The 18,918-nt window shown below is 41.3% G+C and overlaps 1 protein-coding gene across 1 annotated transcript in view; it reads left to right on the top strand.

Moving 5' to 3' along the window:
- Window positions 1-8,408, top strand: part of DSTYK (dual serine/threonine and tyrosine protein kinase) — a 99,104-nt gene extending 90,696 nt beyond the window's left edge. Inside the window, exons 10-13 of the mRNA XM_077295089.1 lie at window positions 4,686-4,799; window positions 5,830-5,944; window positions 6,568-6,702; window positions 6,865-8,408. Coding sequence (XP_077151204.1) covers window positions 4,686-4,799; window positions 5,830-5,944; window positions 6,568-6,702; window positions 6,865-7,046 — 546 coding nt within the window. The 3' untranslated portion in view covers window positions 7,047-8,408. The remainder of the gene's footprint in view (window positions 1-4,685; window positions 4,800-5,829; window positions 5,945-6,567; window positions 6,703-6,864) is intronic.
- Window positions 8,409-18,918: the final 10,510 nt, after the last annotated feature.

Below are 18,918 nucleotides of genomic sequence, written 5' to 3'. Positions count from 1 at the left end.
AGAGAACCTTTTCTTGATATGCTAATTTATTGAGACAGGTTTTTTGGGTTATCAGGAGTTGTATGCCAAAATCATCAGTATTAAAACAATAAAAGACCTGACAAATTTCAGTTGGTGGATAATGAATCTATAATATATGAAAGTTTAATTGTAATCATTACATTATGGTAAATAATGAAATTTAACACTATATGCTAATTTTTTGAGAAGGACCTGTATAAAGTGGAACTTCAGGCCAGCATGTGCCTTCCCTCCCCTGTCTCTGCTACCTCTGGTGATGAGAAAAATCAGGAAGGACAAGGCGAAGATTATAGTCGCCCCGTTTTGGCCCAGGAGGGCATGGTTCTCATGCCTCAGGACCATGTCGGTGTCCGACCTGTGGGTCCTACCAGATATCCCGGCTCTCCTAGCCCAGGGCCCAGTCTACCATCCTCAGGTGGATGGCCTTCATCTGACGGTGTGGATTTTGAACGGTCACTGCTAAGATAGAGGTTTCTCCCTAGGCTTGATTAATACCCTGCTTAAAAGCAGAAAAATAATCACAACCCACATTTACATCAGAATCTGGAAAAGGTTCCTTCAAGACTCAGGGGTGGTAGCTGGTCAATCAGCACCAATAAACCAGATTCTAGAATCCTACAAAAAGGTCTGACCATGGGATTATCGTCTAGTACTTTTAAAGTGCAAGTGTCAGCCTTAGGGGCCCTCTTTGGCTGCAACATTGCCGGTAATTACTGGATTGGTATGTTCATTAAGGCGGCAAGTAGGTCCAAACCAGTAGTGAAAGATAGGATCATGATGTGGGATTTAAACTTAGTCCTCACAGCCATGACAAAGGCTCCATTTGAACAGATTTCATCGACCTCCATAAAAAACCTGTCCCTCAAGGTAGCCTTCCTGGTAGCACTAATGTCAGCTCGTAGAGTAAGTGACATCCAGGCGTTATCCAGGCTCCCTCCTTATACGCAATTTTGAGATGATGGGGTAATACTTTCACCTGATCTAGCATACCTGCCTAAAGTAGTTTCCAGATTTCATAGGATGCAGGAAATAGTTCTTCCATCCTTCCTCCCTAATCCTAGTAACGAAAAGGGGAAAAAAATAACTACACACCCTAGATGTTAGATGTCTCCTAGAATACCTAGCAGTTACTGATCCCTGGAAAAAAGATAACGACCTGTTTGTGTCCTATCGGGGCACTAGGAAGGGCCTTAGGGCATCAAAAAGCACGCTAGCTAAGTGCATAACGGAGGCTATTTCACTAGCATACATCTCAAAGGACAGGTCGGCACCTGGAGAACTGAGGGGGCATTCCACTAGAGAGCAGCCTCGTAGGCGGAGAGATTGGAAGTTTTGATTGACCAAATTTGTAAGGCTGCTACTTGGTCCTCTCCGAGCACATTTTTCAATCATTACAGATTAGATCCGGGTGCTTCCTCAGACCTCTTTTGGTGTAAGGGTGCTGCAAGCTGTAGTCCCTCCTTAATTAGTTATTACTCTCTATAATTCTCTCAGGAGTCCATTACAGCACCCGTAGATTCCCTCCCTTTCTTTAGTTCTGGGTGTGCACCTATTCCTCTTATGATCCACACGTGGTAAATAGTAGTAATATTATTGTACATAAATCATGTCATTAACCTTGGTGGTCCTCTTGTGCTCTGTAAACCAACTGATGCGTGGGAGGTGCCGCCCTTATGTATCGGTAGATTTCCTGTTCCTGAAGGGCGGATCCCCCTCAGGTGGTGCTGTCATGGACTCCGAAAAATACCATTAACCGGTGAGTAGCTAAGACTTTCAGGCTAGTAAGGATCCAATATCCATGAACCTTTCCAGCCTGATAATACCAGGCCGCAGCAAAAAATGGCTGGTGAGGCCCATGGATTTTGGCCCTCACCAGCCTAAAAATAGCAGCCTGCAGCCGCCCCATAACTGGCACATCCAAAGATGCCCCAATTGTGGCACTTTAGCCAGCTCTTCCCACTTACCCTGTAGCGTTGGCAAGTGGGGTAATATTTGTGGGGTTGAAGTCACCTCTGCATTGTCAGGTGACTTCAAGCCCACGGCTTGGTAATAGGTGTCTTCTAGACGCTCCTCTATCTATTACTAGTCCTATAGTTATATGGTAAAGACAGCAAGAATAAAGTATTTTAATTGAAATAATGACAGACTGCTTTTAATAATCTTAATTAAACCATATTTACTGCATCGCCTAATTCCACCGAAGCCCTCGCTCTCCTGTAAGAGAACTTAAAAACAAAAAAGCAACAATATCTTTACCTGTCCGTGAAGAAGATACACATCCTGTCCCACAACTAGTCCAGCTCCGCTACATCTGGATGCCTTTGGCTGAACAGTGGCATTATGCCACCATTCAGCCTGACATCCAGACACAGCGGAGTTGGAAGCTGATGACCTGAAGAGATTGCCGTCCCCAGCGGTCACGTGCATGGCAGTTCTCGCGGTCATCTGATTGATCACGAGAACTACAGTGTATGCGAACTTCCTGCTGAAACAAGGTACGCTAGTATGTAAATTAGTACACATGCGTCATAAGCTGCGTTCCTGCACTTAATATGCATGTGACTAAAAAGGTAATGCGGTTTTACCGCATCTAATGGTAGTGAATGGGTATTTTACACTGCGGAGACAGAGCGTATCCACAACGTAAATAGACATGCTGAGGTCTGGAAAGATGGGACGCATGTCTGTTTACGCAGGGATGCCGCGGGCGATCCACTATGCTGTAACATCTGGCCTCTGTGGGTTGGATGCTGCGGATGTACTGAACGTGGGAACATACCCAAACACGTGGGAGGCTCCCTCCACTCCCCACCCCACCCAAATGACACGTTAATCGTTCCCCAGCATCCCCCAACTGGTAAAACTGCAGCACCCATCAGCTGTACATGATGGCGGACACCCTGCTGCATCAGCCACGATCGGTGTTGGCATAAACTATGGCCATTTAATACCTTTGATATTGTCAATAGTGACTACGGCACCTAGATGCTTAACACCGTGTGGTAGGGCTCCCTCTTTAACGCAATTGCACCTGAGCTCATGATTGTGTGGTACTCATGGTTGCCATGGCAATTCACATCCAAATAGTTTGTCAACTATAGTGACATGTCATGGGTTGCATCCCCATACTCCATGCGGGCTTTGGCGCTGAGCTTGCATGTTTTTCCAGCACACGTTGGCTGATTTCATCAGCTGAGATGTGCCACTAACAGCCATTGATGGAATCTAGATCCATCCGCGGCTGTTAAAATGTTAAATGCTGCAGTCAATATGACCACGGCCTTTAACATGCGCTCACCGGAAGCGCGTGACAAACGTCCATTCAAATCACCCGCCATTCACCCCACTCAAAATAAAACAATGAAAAATACACACATTTGGTATGGCCGCGTTCACAAGTACCCGATCTGTCAAAATATAAAAAGAATCAGAGTAAGTAAAAAAAAAAAACTAATTTTTTTTTTTTTTTTTTTTCCCCATATCTAAACCAAAGATGGTAGCAATAAAAACATCAGATCGGTGCTCAAAAATAAGCCTTAACTCAGCCCCAGATCCCAATAAATTGAGACGCTATGGGTCTTTAAAAATGGCCCCTTTTTTTTTTCCCGCAAACTTTTTTTTTTTTTCTTTTCTTTTCTTTTAACCACGTAAATTTAAAACAGAACCTATACATGTTTGGTATCTGTGAACTCATAATGACCTGGAGAATCAGAAGTCAGTTTTAGCATTTGGTGAACATGGTTAAAAAAAAAAATTGTGGAATTGCACTTTATTGCAATTTCACCTCACTTGGAATTTTAAAATGACAAATTGTTATTGATGCAACAAAATATTCCAAAAACATACATTTAAAAGCAACTAAAAAGCCCAGTGTCTATACAAATTCATGCCAGAATAACCAAATAAGGTTATAGTGGATTACATGTATTCTGCTGTATCAATAACAAGTTGTCATTTTTATGGTGATCCTTTTGTATGCATACTTCTTTCTTGCTTTGTGTACTATTCTGAGAGCAGTGGAAAATGTTGGGCTGGTTTCTCACTAGTGTTCGGCAGGGCTGCGGATGGCTGCCTTCTTCCTCCATGAAGCCCCGCCTCTTCCTTCAGCTCCGCCTACATCTGCATGCGTCCTGCGTACCCTATAAAATTAGGTACGCAGGCTATGCGGATGCATTGTTTTGAAGCTGCGCCAACCGCAACAAAATGCAACGTGTTTAGTTTGATGCTTGCGGAGGCATCCACATACATCTGCATGGCCTGCCTATGCAATGTTAAAGATAGGATACGCAGGACACCTGCAGATGGAGCTGAAGGAAGGACGGGGCTTCACGGAAGTAGAAGACGTTCATCCGCAGCCCTGCCGAACGCTAGTGTGAAACTAGCCTTAGGCAGAAGCATATAACGAGTCCCCTACTGTCTTTTTTTTTTTTTTTTTTTTTCTTCTCTATTTATAGTCATTATTGCTACGCTACTTGGCATAATCTGATAATACTAATTGGTGCTGACTTCTCACCTAGCCCCAACCTCGGGCCTGTTTTCCCATTACAGCTCAATGTTGCGTGTTTGGAGAATGAGGGCATTCTGAGGTGTTTCTTGCATTATCGTTGTTTGATCTATAATCCTGCTCCTTCCTAGCATTTCTCCAACACCTCTTTTCTTCTCAGGCTGGGCTTTCTCTGGAAACAAGATTGCAAATTGCCTTAGATGTGGTGGAAGGCATCCGATTTCTACACAGCCAGGGCTTGGTCCACAGAGACATAAAGCTGAAGAATGTTCTGGTAAGAGGCTAGAAGTTCTAACATAATGAAAGTTGCAGTATAGATTATTAAATTATCTTTTACTTTTTATTTTTTTTCTCCTCATGGGCCCATGTTAAGCTGGGGTCAGAGAGCCAGATTTCTTGGTTGGTTGTTGACTACAATGCCTGGCTGCACTGCAGTTCTCCAGACCCATGCTCAACAGCCTCCTATATACCCATGATGCTGTTCGGGAGAAGAGGCCTGCAGTCCATCTGGTTATTACAGTCCACATATAGAACATGTAAAGGTCATCTGAGCCTAGCCTACTGAGGATTTTCACAGTACTCGTTCCAAATATAAAATGTTTACTGCGTGGGCGACTGGCGTCTTTCAGTAATGCCATCACCATCTCCCAGGAGAACATTGGTTAGGGCCACAGCGCTATTATTTAGGGCTTCCTCTTTCCTGTTTAAATAATATATAGATGGGTTCTACCTTCAAAACGTCTTTATGCCAAGGAAATATGGTTTATGTTCACTTTTATTGAGACAAGGTTTCTGTTAGTCTGACAACCAGCATAGGAAAAGTTGAGATTCATTCTAAAGTGAAAAGGAACCCAACGGATCCAATCTACTTATGTACAGTGGTAATTACATATTTACTTTGAGCAAGCTATCTAGTAAGCTTCCTGATGAATCAGTAGCCTTTATTCATTGCCATGTCTACTTGATAAATAATCAAATTCTAATCTTAAATCTGGTCATTTCTGTTGTGATGACAGTAGACGTGTGCATATTATGCATGGTGGCTCAGTGGTTAGCACTGTAGCCTTGCAACACTGAGGTCCTGGATTCAATGCTTTTCAAGGACAACATCTGCAAGGAGTTTGTATGTTCTCCCTGTGTTTGTGGGTTTCCTCCGGGTTCTCAGGTTTCCTCCCACACTATAGGGAAATTAGATTGTGAGTCCCAATGGGAGGCCAGTGGTGGAGTGTCTGTACAATACTGTAGAATATAATGGTGCCACATAAGCAAAGCATAATAAATGTTGTGCTTTAATACTTATACAGCTGGATAAACCGAACAGGGCTAAGATAACTGATCTGGGTTTCTGCAAGCCGGAGGCTATGATGTCTGGCAGCATTGTAGGAACTCCTATACACATGGCACCAGAGCTCTTTTCAGGTAAACATTCATTTTTTTTTTTTTTATTTTTTTTTTACTTGTATATATGAAAGTATGTCTTTGTGACGTGGATTGAAGACTTCTTGTAGAACTACCTCCCCTCCACCTCCCAACCCCTTATTTATGCTTTCTGTTTCTTTCCTTGTTTTGTGCTATTAGTAGTAAACTGTTCATTTGGCACTACAATGCACATTAGGTTTGACTGTTCTGAAAGGATTCATGTTTTTAACAGTTCAAGCAGTTTTGTGCTCTGCATATCCTTCTTGGATTTTTCTGTTGGTTGTTACTATACATTTGTGCCTTTTATGACTGTTCTTGAAAAATTTACAAACTACAGGCACCCTGGACTGTCGAATCAGGCATGGCTTCAAGAGAACTTTATAGATGCCACCTAGGGCTCTATTTAGGAAGTTGGAAAGTTCAGTGTCACATAACATGCTCTGATCAGGCTTTCACGGATTTGATTTGTGGTGGGAGAGTGGGTTACTGGGGTTGCTTTTTCTATGTAATTTTCTATTATAAAATTAATAAAAACAAACAACCAACTTAAAAACAAATTCAGCAAAAGCACCACGTAAAAGCAGAATATCGATTTTTATTGCCTTTTTTTTTCCCTCCACTAGGAAAGTACGACAATTCAGTGGATGTATATGCATTTGGGATCCTGTTTTGGTATATTTGCTCAGGGTCAGTGAAACTTCCAGAAGCCTTTGAAAGATGTGCAAATAAAGATCATCTATGGAATAATGTCAAAAGAGGTAAACTGCTCGAAAAATAACCACTGTGTAGTATGCATAAGCCTAGCCAGACTCCTTTTGTGTATGTACATGTGGAGATGATAACCTACAGAAGATGTAGATTGTACCCCTTTTAGCATGATTTTGTAGGCTAAAGTTATTGCCCTTATTCTCGATCCACAGGTGCCCGTCCTGAGAGGCTTCCCGTCTTTGATGATGATTGTTGGAAGTTAATGGAGGCATGTTGGAATGGAGACCCCTCTCAAAGGCCTCTTCTGGGTATTGTTCAGCCTATGTTACAGGGTATCAAGGACAGACTTTGCCGCAGCCAGGAATCTAGCAAAAACCTTGAAGATTCAACCTGAAGACACTGCACCTGTAGCACTTGTGGATGTTTAGATGCTGCCTATTGACTCCTTGTACAGCAAGAAGGTGAAGACTCCTTGTATGATCTGGCGTTCCTTGCCCTGTGCATTCTGTCTTACAGTAGAATGAAGCTATAGGATGAGCTGCTCCATTTGCACAGTTGTAGTAGTCACTTTCTTAACCCTATTGACTCCAGTACAGAACTGGTGGCTTTTGGGCAAACTTGCAATATTGGTCAAGCTACAATATGAAGGGGTTCTTGTTCATAGGTTGTTGCTTCTGTTTACGGTGGGTGCTTGAAAGCTGTTACATCTCCTGAGCGTGTTTTTATAGAGATTTGATTCTTATACCTTCCACGAAAAATCATCGTGTGCTTCCTGATTTAATATTACCAAATCCATTACTAAAAACGAACACTATTGACTTGTACCTGAGATGTCCCCTTTGATGGACTATCCAACATTCCTCCTTTAAAGACCATTTTCTGCCTATTTTGTAAGCCACTCCTCCACTATCGCTGTGCATGGTCTTACTACACAGTGGACCGGAAAACCTGAATTGGATATTCTTCATTATGTGTTCTACATGGTTTGTGTTATAGGTGCTGCACAGTTTTAGATGCACTCTTGTGTGTTTTGTTTCTTTTTGTTTGTTTTTTTTAATATTTATCCATATATTTTTCATTTTAATTAACTTTTTGAAGGAGGGACTGGTATCTCCTCCGACTAGTTATCCACTAAAGTTTATATAATTATTTAAAAGAAAAAACCTAAACCTAAAAAAACCCTAATCATTGTAAGAGTTTTATGCCACATTCTGCTTTGATTCTACAAAGTTGAAGATCTACTGGCAACTAATGGAAATCTGCCATCACCTAACCTCTGGATGTGAACAGGTCATGTTTTAATTCATTGACGGCAAGCAAATTTTTGATCAATAGAGAATTGATACACAATTCATACACTGAGGAGCTTTGACATGCCACCCTTTATTATTTTTTTATTATTATTATTTTACTGGTACATATAATATACAAGTACTTTCCAATGAGTCTTTCCCCCACATTGGTTTTAAGCATTTCACTGTGCACCAAGGATCATAGACTTGCTAATGTTTTCTGTGTGTAGTGCATCTGTTTACGTAGTAATGAAACACTATCAACCATGAGCAGTAACCATAGTGTACTGTCCCTTAATGTACTGTACTTGTATTGCTCTTTCGCATTGTTACATACTTCCGCCAGAGGTAACCCAACAAAAGTGATGTGTATAATATGGGCTCCTAGTTTTAAGACATTTATTGGTCTCCAAAGTCATAATATTTTATTAAAAGATAAAATAATAAACCATGCCTTGCGAATGCATTGTGTTGAGTTTCCACTTCTACCATTTTGCAATACAGTATTGGTACAGAAGTTATCATGGACTGGAGGGTAGCCACTACCCATGAGCTTGTAAGGGTGCATTCACATGTTGCACTATAAATCTGCTTCCACATCCCCCTTCCAAAATGCAAGGAGATATCTAGCAATTTGGGGTGGTATAATTTTCAAATAATGAGGAGGGATAATGGAACATTTTAAAGGTGTTTTTGCAGCCATATAATATTGATGTACCATTTTATATAGTAGCAGCTCTCACTTATTCCGGGTGTCAGTTTTGTCCGAAGGAAGTGAGAAGAAGGCGGCCGCTGCTTGGCTGTCAGGCGCATGTGGCATAACAACGTCACACAAGCCACATAGGACCAGGCACCGACGTCGCAGGAATTGCACTGATGCAGAGTATAGGTGATTTTTATTTTACATGTGGTAATATATTGGAATTGTGAAGAGGTTGGATAAACCCCTTTACTATTAGATTGATTGGGAGTGGTGGTATAGTGCCTGACTCCCTCACTGATCAGCTGCCATTATCTCCAGTAGAGGCCGCATGTCAATATTGAATTGAGCCGCACTCTAGTTTGTTTGTTTTTTTTCTTTTCCTTTTGAGTAGTAGCTGCTGCTGGGTACAGTAGATAAGAGTCATAGAATGTTAGAGTTGGAAGGGACCTCAAGGATCTTGTCCAACCCCTTGCTCAGTACAGCGCAGGATTCACTAAACCATCTCAGACAGATGTCTGTTCAGCCTCTGTTTGAAGACTTCCATTGATGGAGAACTCACCACCTCTTGGCAGCCTGTTCCACTCATTGATCGCTCACTGTCAAAGTTTTTTCTAATAAGTAATCTGTATCTTCTCCCTTTTTCAGTTTCATTCCATTGCTTCTCGTGCTTCCATGTGTAAAGGAGAATAAGGATGATCCCTCTACACTGTGACATCACTTCAGATATTTGTTGACAGCTATTAAGTCTTTTAGCCTTCTTTTTTGCAAGCAAAACATTCCCAGATCCTGAAAACATTTCTCGTAGGACATACTTTGCAGTCCACTCACCGTCCTGGTAGCTCTTCCCTGAACTTGTTCCAGTTTTTCTATTTTTTTTTTTTTTTTTTTTTAATTTGGTGCCCAGAACTGGACACAATATTCCAGATGAGGCCTGACCAAGGAGAAGTTGAGGGGGATAATTGCTTCTTGTGATCTAGACTCTGCTTCTCTTAATACATCCTAGAACTCCTTTAGCACAACTTTTCTCAAAAGGATATAAAAAATTATATAAAGAAAAAAAACTCTATCAATACCACACAAACGCTAGCTGGGTATGGAAAACCATAAGAAAAGGGTCAAGAGTATATTTATGAAAATGCATTCAATGTGTTAATAATATATTTATGCAAAATTACATCCATCCAGAGGAACACTACCAAAAGCAGGTAACATGGGGATTTTGTGAACCAAGGTATAGCATAGTTGACAACTTAATTACACTGATAAGGAAAATAAATAATTAAAAGGAAATGTTATGTGCAGTATATGATGTAAGAGCACACTAAATGCCAAGGCGTCACAATGGCCACATTCCTAGTTAGTCCCATAAGGGGTCAAACTCCAAGTGGAGAAGGAACATGGATATTGATTAGTTCTAGTAGTAAAGTGCCACAGTGCATATCAGTGGGTGTAGGTTAAACTTAGTATCCATAATAAAAGTGCAAGTGCCAGCGCTGCAACTTACATGGTATTCATGCAGTCAATAGCCTCTGTGTCTGTACTGCTACATACTTAGGCTGTTAACTGGTTCATGCTGCTTTACATGAACACCCGAGCCTTACACTATGGCTGGTCCAAATAACTAAAGCAATTGTTACCATCCACCTCTCGTGTCTCCCCTTTTCCTCATAGTTTGTAAGCTTGCGAGCAGGGCCCTCATTCCTCCTGGTATCTGTTTTGAACTGTGATTTCTGTTATGCTGTAATGTCTATTGTCTGTACAAGTCCCCTCTATAAGTTGTAAAGCGCTGCGGAATATGTTGGCGCTATATAAATAAAATTATTATTATTATTCCACAAAAATCAATCCCAGGCCTGCCGCCTGTTCTCGCGTTTCGCCTGTCTTCGTCAGGAGGCGTGGTTAACAGTCATGTGTCAGTATATGAAGGAGGTTGAACCAATCGGGGGCATCCGATACTAAATGATGCGGGTCAATGAGCGGCGCATGCGTGGACATCATCACACCACATGGGGACACTTCCTCCTGCTCCCGTGGAACGCAAGCAAACCACTGCTGCTATGCAGCGGGGATCATGTGCGTGCCGGTGGAGTGCATCGGGAAGGCCCGGGTGTAGCAAGGCACGGGTATTCGCACTGACCATGGAAAAGAAATCGGTGGACATAATAAATAAGAGGTAGCCAGTATGGAATGTGGACAAAATGAAAAAAGGGGAGGAGGAGAAGGAAACTAAAAACACTTTTACCTTTATCCTATTTAATGTTTGCACACATGTATATTTAATTTTTAAATTGCATAATAATATTAAAGTAATGTGTGTGAAAAGTGAATAATACATGACTAAAACAAAATGGGATAAACACAGGGGACATGAAGTGCATAAATGGAAAAAAGTGGCACAAAGAGAAAAAGGGACAATGAAAAATAAAAAATGTATAAATATTATTAATGTTGGACAATGTGATAAGAGTACGAGTGAAAATAAATTTTTTCCAGGGTTCAAGATCCAAATATGAAATGGGAAGGTGGTAAGGGGAAAATAGAGTGAAAAACAATAGATGGTGAATTATGAAACTAATTGATCATTAATTTAAGATATAAACCTAATTGGTTAAATATAACTTTTTGCACACACATTACCCTCTTAATTTTATTATGCAATTTAGCAACACTTTTACCTTTTATCCTTTTTATTTAATTTTTGCACACATGTATATTTAATTTTTTCCTCTTTTTTTTTTTTTTTTTTTTTTTCTTTCATTTTGTCCACATTCCATACTTGTTACCTGTTACTATATTGAAGAATAATAATATAATAAATATCTCATACTATATCAAATGCTTTGCTGAAGTCAAGATATACTATATCTACCGCATCTCCCTGATCCACCCAGTCAGTGATTCCATCATAGAAGGAAATTAGATTAGTCTGGCATGACTTGTTTGATATAAACCCATGCTGGCTCTGGTTATTTACTGTATTATCCAAATACTTACATAAATGCTGTTTAATTTCTTCAAAGATATTTCCTGGTATAGTAGTAAGGCTCACTGGCCTGTAACTTCCTGGCTCCATCTTATTTTCTTTTTTGAAGATTGGGACATTTACCCTTCTCCAATCTTCTGGGACGAATGTTCTCCTCCAGAATTTTTGAAAGATTCTGGCTAGTGGTTCTGCAATTTCCTCATCTTTCTTTCAGTACCCTAGGTGGTAATTCATCTGGACCAGGAGATTTATATTAATTTTAAATTAGCTAAGTGTTCCCTCACCATCTCTCTGTTTATAGATTTTTTTTTTTTACTCCTTTGATAGCACCATGAAGATCAGTTGATGTTACAATTGCTTTCTTGAACGACACAGATGCAAAATAGAAATTTAAAAGTTCGGCCTTCTCTGCCTCATTTTTGACCACTTCACCCTTTTCATCCTGTAAACATCCTATAGTATCTTTGACTTTTCTTTTGCTTTTGACATGCCCCAAAATCCTTTTTACTGCTTTTGCTTGGTCTCCCTTGCAAGCTTTACTTACTGGCTTTAGCTCTTCTAACGCTTGTCCCGCATACCCTGCAAACAGCATTATATCTTTATTATATTTTTCTTTAGATATGCCCCCCTCTTTCACTTTAATATACATTTTCTTTTTTCCTCTTTTTAACAAATGTTTTTAAGTTCTGTGCTCATCCATCCTGGTTTATTTAAATGCTTCCAATACTTGTTACCGATTGTGCAGTGTGAATTTCATTTAGCAAAATCCCCCATCCTCATTGGACATTTGTCCTTTAGAACATCCAGCCATTAAACCTTTTACTACCGTCTTTCGGAGGCCAATAAAATCCGCCTTTCTGAAGTCCAACTTTTAAAGTCTGAGTCCTTGGAGGTCTTCCTCCTTTTTGTAATCCAAAATTTGAGTATGGCATGATCGCTGCCTCCCAAGTTCCCATCTGCCTTTTATTTCCTCAACCATTTCCTCCCTGTTGGTAAGAATTGAGTGCAAGATGGCAGATCCTCTTGTTCGTTTGTTCTACCTTTTGAAAGATAAAGATGTCAGCCAGAGAGGATAAGCATTTTCTGCACCCATTACTTTTGCCTGAGAGAGATTCCCAACAAATATCTGGATAGTTTAAAATCTCCCATGATCACCATGTCGTACTTTTTTGAGAACCGAGACATCTGATGTAAGAGTTCATCCGTATCTTTAGTCTGTCCAGGTGGCCTGTAGTAAACACCTTCAATAGTGTTTTCTCTTCTTCTCTCCATGTATTTTTACCCAAACTATTTCTACAGAGCTACCAGTCTCTGAATCTTGGATCTCTGTGGAGATGCACATTTTCCAAACATACAGTGGGTACGGAAAGTATTCATACCCCTTTAAATTCTTCATTGCAACCATTTGGTAAATTCCAAAAATTCACCTTTTTTTCCCTCATTAATGTACACACTACACCCTAGCTTGACTGGGGAAAAAAATAACAAATTTAGTAATGTTTGCAAATTTTATTAAAAAAAGAAACTCTGAAATATCACATGTCATAAGTATTCAGACCCTTTGCTCATTATTGAGTAGAAGCACTCTTTTGAGCTAGTACAGCCATGAGTCTTCTTGGGAATGATGCAACAAGTTTTTCACACCTGGATTTGGGTATCCCCTGCCATTTTTCCTTGCAGATCCCCTCTAGTTCCGTCAGGTTGGATGGTGAACGTTGGTGGACAGCCATTTTCAGGTCTCTCCAGAGATGCTCAATTGGGTTTAGGTCAGGGCTCTGGCTGGGCCAGTCAAGAATGGTCACAGAGTTGTTCTGAAGCCACTCCTTTATTATATTAGCTGTGTGCTTAGGCTCATTGTCTTGTTGGAAGATGAACCTTCGGCCAAGTCTGATGTCCAGAGCACTCTGGAAGAGGTTTTCATCCAGGATATCTCTGTACTTGGCCGCATTCATGTTTCCTTCAATGATGACCAGTCGTCCTGTCCCTGCAGCTGAAACACGCCCCCATAGCATGATGCTACCACCACCATGTTTCACTGTTGGGATTGTATTGGGCAGGTAATGAGCAGTGCCTGGTTTTCTCCACACATACAGCTTAGAATTATCACCAAAAAGGTCTATGTTCATCTCATCAGACCAGAAAATCTTATTTCTCATAGTCTGGGAGTCCTTCATGGTTGTGGTTTGTTTGTTTTTTTGTTTTTTTTTGTTTTGTCTTGTTCTTTTTTTTTTTTTAAGCAAGCTCTATGTGGGCTTTCACATCTCTTGAACTGAGGAGAGGCTTCTGTCAGGCCACTCTGCAACAAAGGCCCGACCGGCGGAGGGCTGCAGTGATAGTTGACTTTGTGGAACTTTCTCCCATCTACCTACTGCATCTCTGGAGCTCAGCCACCGTGATCTTGGGGGTCTTCTTTACCTCTCTCACTAAGGCTCTTCTCCCACGATTGCTAAGTTTGGCTGGATGGCCAGGTCTAGGAAGACTTCTGGTGGTCCCAAACTTCTTCCATTTAAGGATTATGGAGGCCACTGTGTTCTTAGGAACCTTGAGTACTGCATAAATTCCGTTGTAACCTTTCAAGAGCTGTGCCTTGTCACAATTCTGTCTCTGAGCTCCTTGGCCAGTTCCTTTGACCTCATGATTCTTATTTGGTCTGACATGCACTGTGAGCTGTGAAGTTTTATATAGACAGGACTTGATTTGGAAAGGCACACACCTATCAGTTTAATTAAACACAGCTGGACTCCAATGAAGGAGTAGAACCATCTCAAGGAGGATCACAAGGAAATGGACAGCATGTGACTAAAATATGAGTGTCTGAGCAAAGGGTCTGAATATTTATGACTAGTGATGGGCTAGTGTACTCATTGCTCGGGTTTTCCCGAGCACGCTCGGGTGACCTCCGAGTATTTATGACTGCTCGGAGATTGTTTTCATCCCGGCATCTGAATGATTTACAGCTACTAGCCTGCTTGATTACATGTGGGGATTCCCTAGAAACCAGGCAACCCCCACGTGTACTCGGCCAGGCTAGTAGCTGTAAATCATTCAGCTGCCGCAATGAAAACTAAATCTCCGAGCAGTCATAAATACTCGGAGGTCGCCCGAGCGTGCTCGGGAAAGCCCGAGCAATGAGTACACTCGCTCATCACTACTTATGACCATGTGATATTTGTTTTTCTTTTTAATAAATTTGCAAAAATTTCTACTTTTTTTTTTTTTCAGTCAAAATGGGGTTTCAGAGTGTACGTTAGTGAGGAAAAAAATGAACTTTTTTGAATTTACCAAATGGCTGCAATGAAACAGTGAAAAATTTTAAAGTGGTTTGAATACTTTCCATACCCCCTGTACAATGCAATACCTCCTCCCCACTTGTTAACCCCTTTCTGACAGCTGACGGAATAGTATGTCAGCTGGCAGATCCCCTGCTTTGAGGTGGGCTCCGGCGGTGAGCCCACCTTAAAGCCGCGACATGTCAGCTGTTTTGTACAGCTGACATGTGCGCGCAATGAGCGCGAGCAGAATCGCGATCCGCCCGTGCCCATTAACTAGTTAAATGCCGCCGTTAAGCGCTGACAGCGGCATTTAACTAGCGCTCCCGCACGCGCGGCCGGAAGTGCTCGCACCGCTGACCCCCGTCACATGATCGGGGGTCAGCGGTGCATTGCCATAACAACCAGAGGTCTCCTTGAGACCTCTATGGTGGTTGATGGCCGATTACTTTGAGCGCCACCCTGTGGTCGGTGCTCAAAGTACACCTGGACTTCTGCTACATAGAGGTGATCTGTACTTCACCTCTATGTAGCAGAGCCGATCGAGTTGTGCATGCTTCTAGCCTCCTATGGAGACTATTGAAGCATGCCAAAATTTTAAAAAAAGTGTTTAAAAATAAATATACAAAAGCTCAAATCACCCCCCTTTCGCCCCAATCAAAATAAAACAATTAAAAAAAAAATTAAACATACACATATTTGGTATCGCCGCGTTCAGAATCGCCCGATCTATCAATAAAAACAAAGGATTAACCTGACCGCTAAATGGCGTAGCGAGAAAAAAAAATCAAAACGCCAAAATTAAGTTTTTTTGGTCGCTGCGACATTGCATTAAAATGCAATAACGGGCAATCAAAAGAGTGTATCTACACCAAAATGGTATCATTAAAAACGCCAGCTCGGCACGCAAAAAATAAGCCCTCACCTGACCCCAGATCATGAAAATTGGAGACGCTACGGGTATCAGAAAACTGTGCAATATTTTTTTTTTTTAGCAAAAAACTGTACCAGTCCTTAACATTCTTTGGAGGTTATTGTTCCTTTCTTTCCCTGTCTTTTTACCCATAGTTTTAACATTTTGTTTTTGATAAAAAAAAAATTTAGTCACTTTGTGCCATTTTGGTAGATTGTGTTTATTGATAAATTTAAGTACTTTTCGCCTATTTAAGATTTATGGGATTAATTTTTAGCAGTAGTTGATGGGACAGATTTTCAAAATCTAATATACAGTAGAACCATTTCCTTTTAAAAGGGAACCTTGCAGGCCCCTGAGCATTCCAAAATGCCACAACAGTGTCCTATCTGGCAATTACTTTTATTGCAATGTAAAAACCTAATTAAAACAAACCTTGGTACGTCTTGAGTTGCATGCACGCCCCTTGCTGGCGGTCCTACCATGATAGTTATAGTATGGAGGCTGTCAATCATGTTCAGAGATGTGTGATTAGAAGATCTGAGGCAAGACTAGTCTGTTGGAAGAGACAACATGGCAGAAGTCCTGCCTTATAAGCACATGGTGCACAACCGAATAGCAGTTCATTTAATAAAATATCAGTGTGTCTGCACAATAAAATAACTTATTAGAACAAATGTTTGATGCTGTAAGGTGGCTTGGAATACTTATGGGACCTGACATTCACTTTACCGTATATACTTGAGTATAAGCCGACCCCCCTAATTTTGACACGAAAAACTGGGAAAACTTAATGACTCGAGTATAAGCCTAGGGTGGGAAATGCAGCAACTACCGGTAAATGTCAAAAGTAAAAATAGATACCAATAAAAGTAAAATTAATTGAGACATCAGTAGGTTGTGTTTTTGAATATTGATATTGAATCAGGAGCCCCATATAATGCTCCATAAAGTGTATGATGGGCCCCATAAGATGCTCCATATTAAAATATGCCCCATATAATCCTGCATAAAGGTTAATAATGGCCCCATAAGATGCTCCATAGACATATTTGCCCCATATAATGCTGCACAAACGTTGATTATGGCCCCATAAGATGCTCCATACAGACACTTGCCCCATACAGTGCTGCACAAACGTTAATTATGGCCCCAAAAGATGCTCCATATAGACACTTGCCCCATACAGTGCTGCACAAACATTGAATATGGCCCCATAAGATGCTCCATAGAGATATTTGCCCCATTTGCTGTTGCTGCGATAAAAAAAAAAAAAAATCACATACCTCTCGTCGCTCAGGCCCCCGGGACTTGCAATATTCACCTTTCCTCGTTCCGTCGCCGCTCCGTCTTCAGCGTCTTCTGCACTGACGTTCAGGCAGAGGGCGAGCACTAACCACGTCACCGCGCCTTCTGACCTGAGCGTCACTGTAGAAGACGCTGAAGACGGAGCGGCTCCGGAACGAGGAAAGGTGACTCGCGCAGCGCTCCCCCACCCCATTATACTCGCCTTCTCCTGGCGCGGTCCCTGCACGTCTGTTCCCCAGCGCCGCAGCTTCTTCCTGTATTGAGCGGTCACCGTTACCGCTCATTACAGTAATGAATATGCGGCTCCACCCCTATGGGACGTTGAGCCACATATTCATTACTGTAATGAGCGGTACCTCATTATAGGGGGGACTTTCAGCCCCAAAAAATGGGCTGAAAATCTCGGCTTATACTCTAGTATATACGGTAAATTGACAATCATGATGCGGTGCAACAGTATTAATTAATCTAATGCCACCTATTGGAAGTAACAATTGTAAAAGTTAATATCTACCCTTTTAACCAGCCTTGTCACATGACTTAGGATAAAAGCCAAACCAGATACTCAATTTGTAGACACTGTTTGGGATACTCCCCCCCACCCACCCCTCAGTGCAAAGTGTGAGATCTGGTTTGAAAACTTAAAAAGGTTTGTCTCTTCACCTTGACCTGTTCCACACGAATAAATGGTACACATTGAAGCATAAATTAAGATATCCATAAAATGTTGAAAAGGGGTTAAACTGGTTGTTTGGACTATACAGTTTGCGTGTTTGAGATCTCCTTAAAGCAGTGCTTCTCAACTCCAGTCCTCAAGACCCACCAGCAGGTCATGTTTTCAGGATTTCCTTAGTATTGCATAGGCGATGGAATTAATGCTTGAGCAGGTGATGAAATTATCACCTGTGCAATACTAAGGAAATCCTGAAAACGTGACCTGTTGTTGGGTCTTGAGGACTGGAGTTGAGAAACACTGCCTTAAAGGGAATCTTGTCACCAGGTTCTTGCTAGCCCATCTGAGAGCAGCAGCATGTAGGGGAAGAGACACAGATTCCAGTGACGTGCCACTTACGGGGCTGTGTTTTTTTTGTTTTGTTTTTTTTATTTTGCTGCGGATTTACCAGTGTTTTGAAGTCTCAGCTCTGTATAGCCCTACCCACACCACTGACTGGTATCTTTCTCACTTTGCACAGTATACACAAAGTTGTCATTCAGTGGTGTGGGTGAGATTATACAGAGCTCATGAATCATGGAGGACTACATGGTAGGGGGTTTATTAGTCCTTGTAATAATCCCATGCTTAACAGCAGGTTTATCAAAACTACAGCAAGAAACCTAGTAAGTGACACGTTGCTGTAATCAGGGTCTCTCTCTATAGTGTGCTGCTCTCAGGTTAGTTGGAAAAAACCGTGATGACCTATTCCAAGCGCATTACAGTTCCAGCAACGTGTTTTGTTTTTTTAACGCTGACTGACATTACTTTTCTGCTGTGGACATACTATAAAAATTAATGTAATCTGCACAACTTTATCAGTAAAGTTTTTTTTGTTTTTATAAAGGTTAAATAGCAGGAAGACTCCAAAACAAAGCTGTTTTAACAGCTGGTGAAACCAAAATGCAAAGAAAAAGCACAGGTAAGGCTGGGTTCACACTAGCGTTTGAGTCCGCAGCGTGGTGCTGCGGACTTTTTTTTCCTTAGCTCCACCTACTTCCGCATGCGTTCTGCGTACCTATCTTTAACATTGGTTACGTGGTTATTGGTTTCGAACGTAACATGAATGCAGATGCGTCCGTCATT

The sequence above is a fragment of the Ranitomeya variabilis genome, chromosome 3 (genome assembly GCF_051348905.1).
Source record: "Ranitomeya variabilis isolate aRanVar5 chromosome 3, aRanVar5.hap1, whole genome shotgun sequence".
Classification (NCBI taxonomy): domain Eukaryota; kingdom Metazoa; phylum Chordata; class Amphibia; order Anura; family Dendrobatidae; genus Ranitomeya; species Ranitomeya variabilis.
This window is presented reverse-complemented; position numbering and strand designations above follow the sequence as displayed.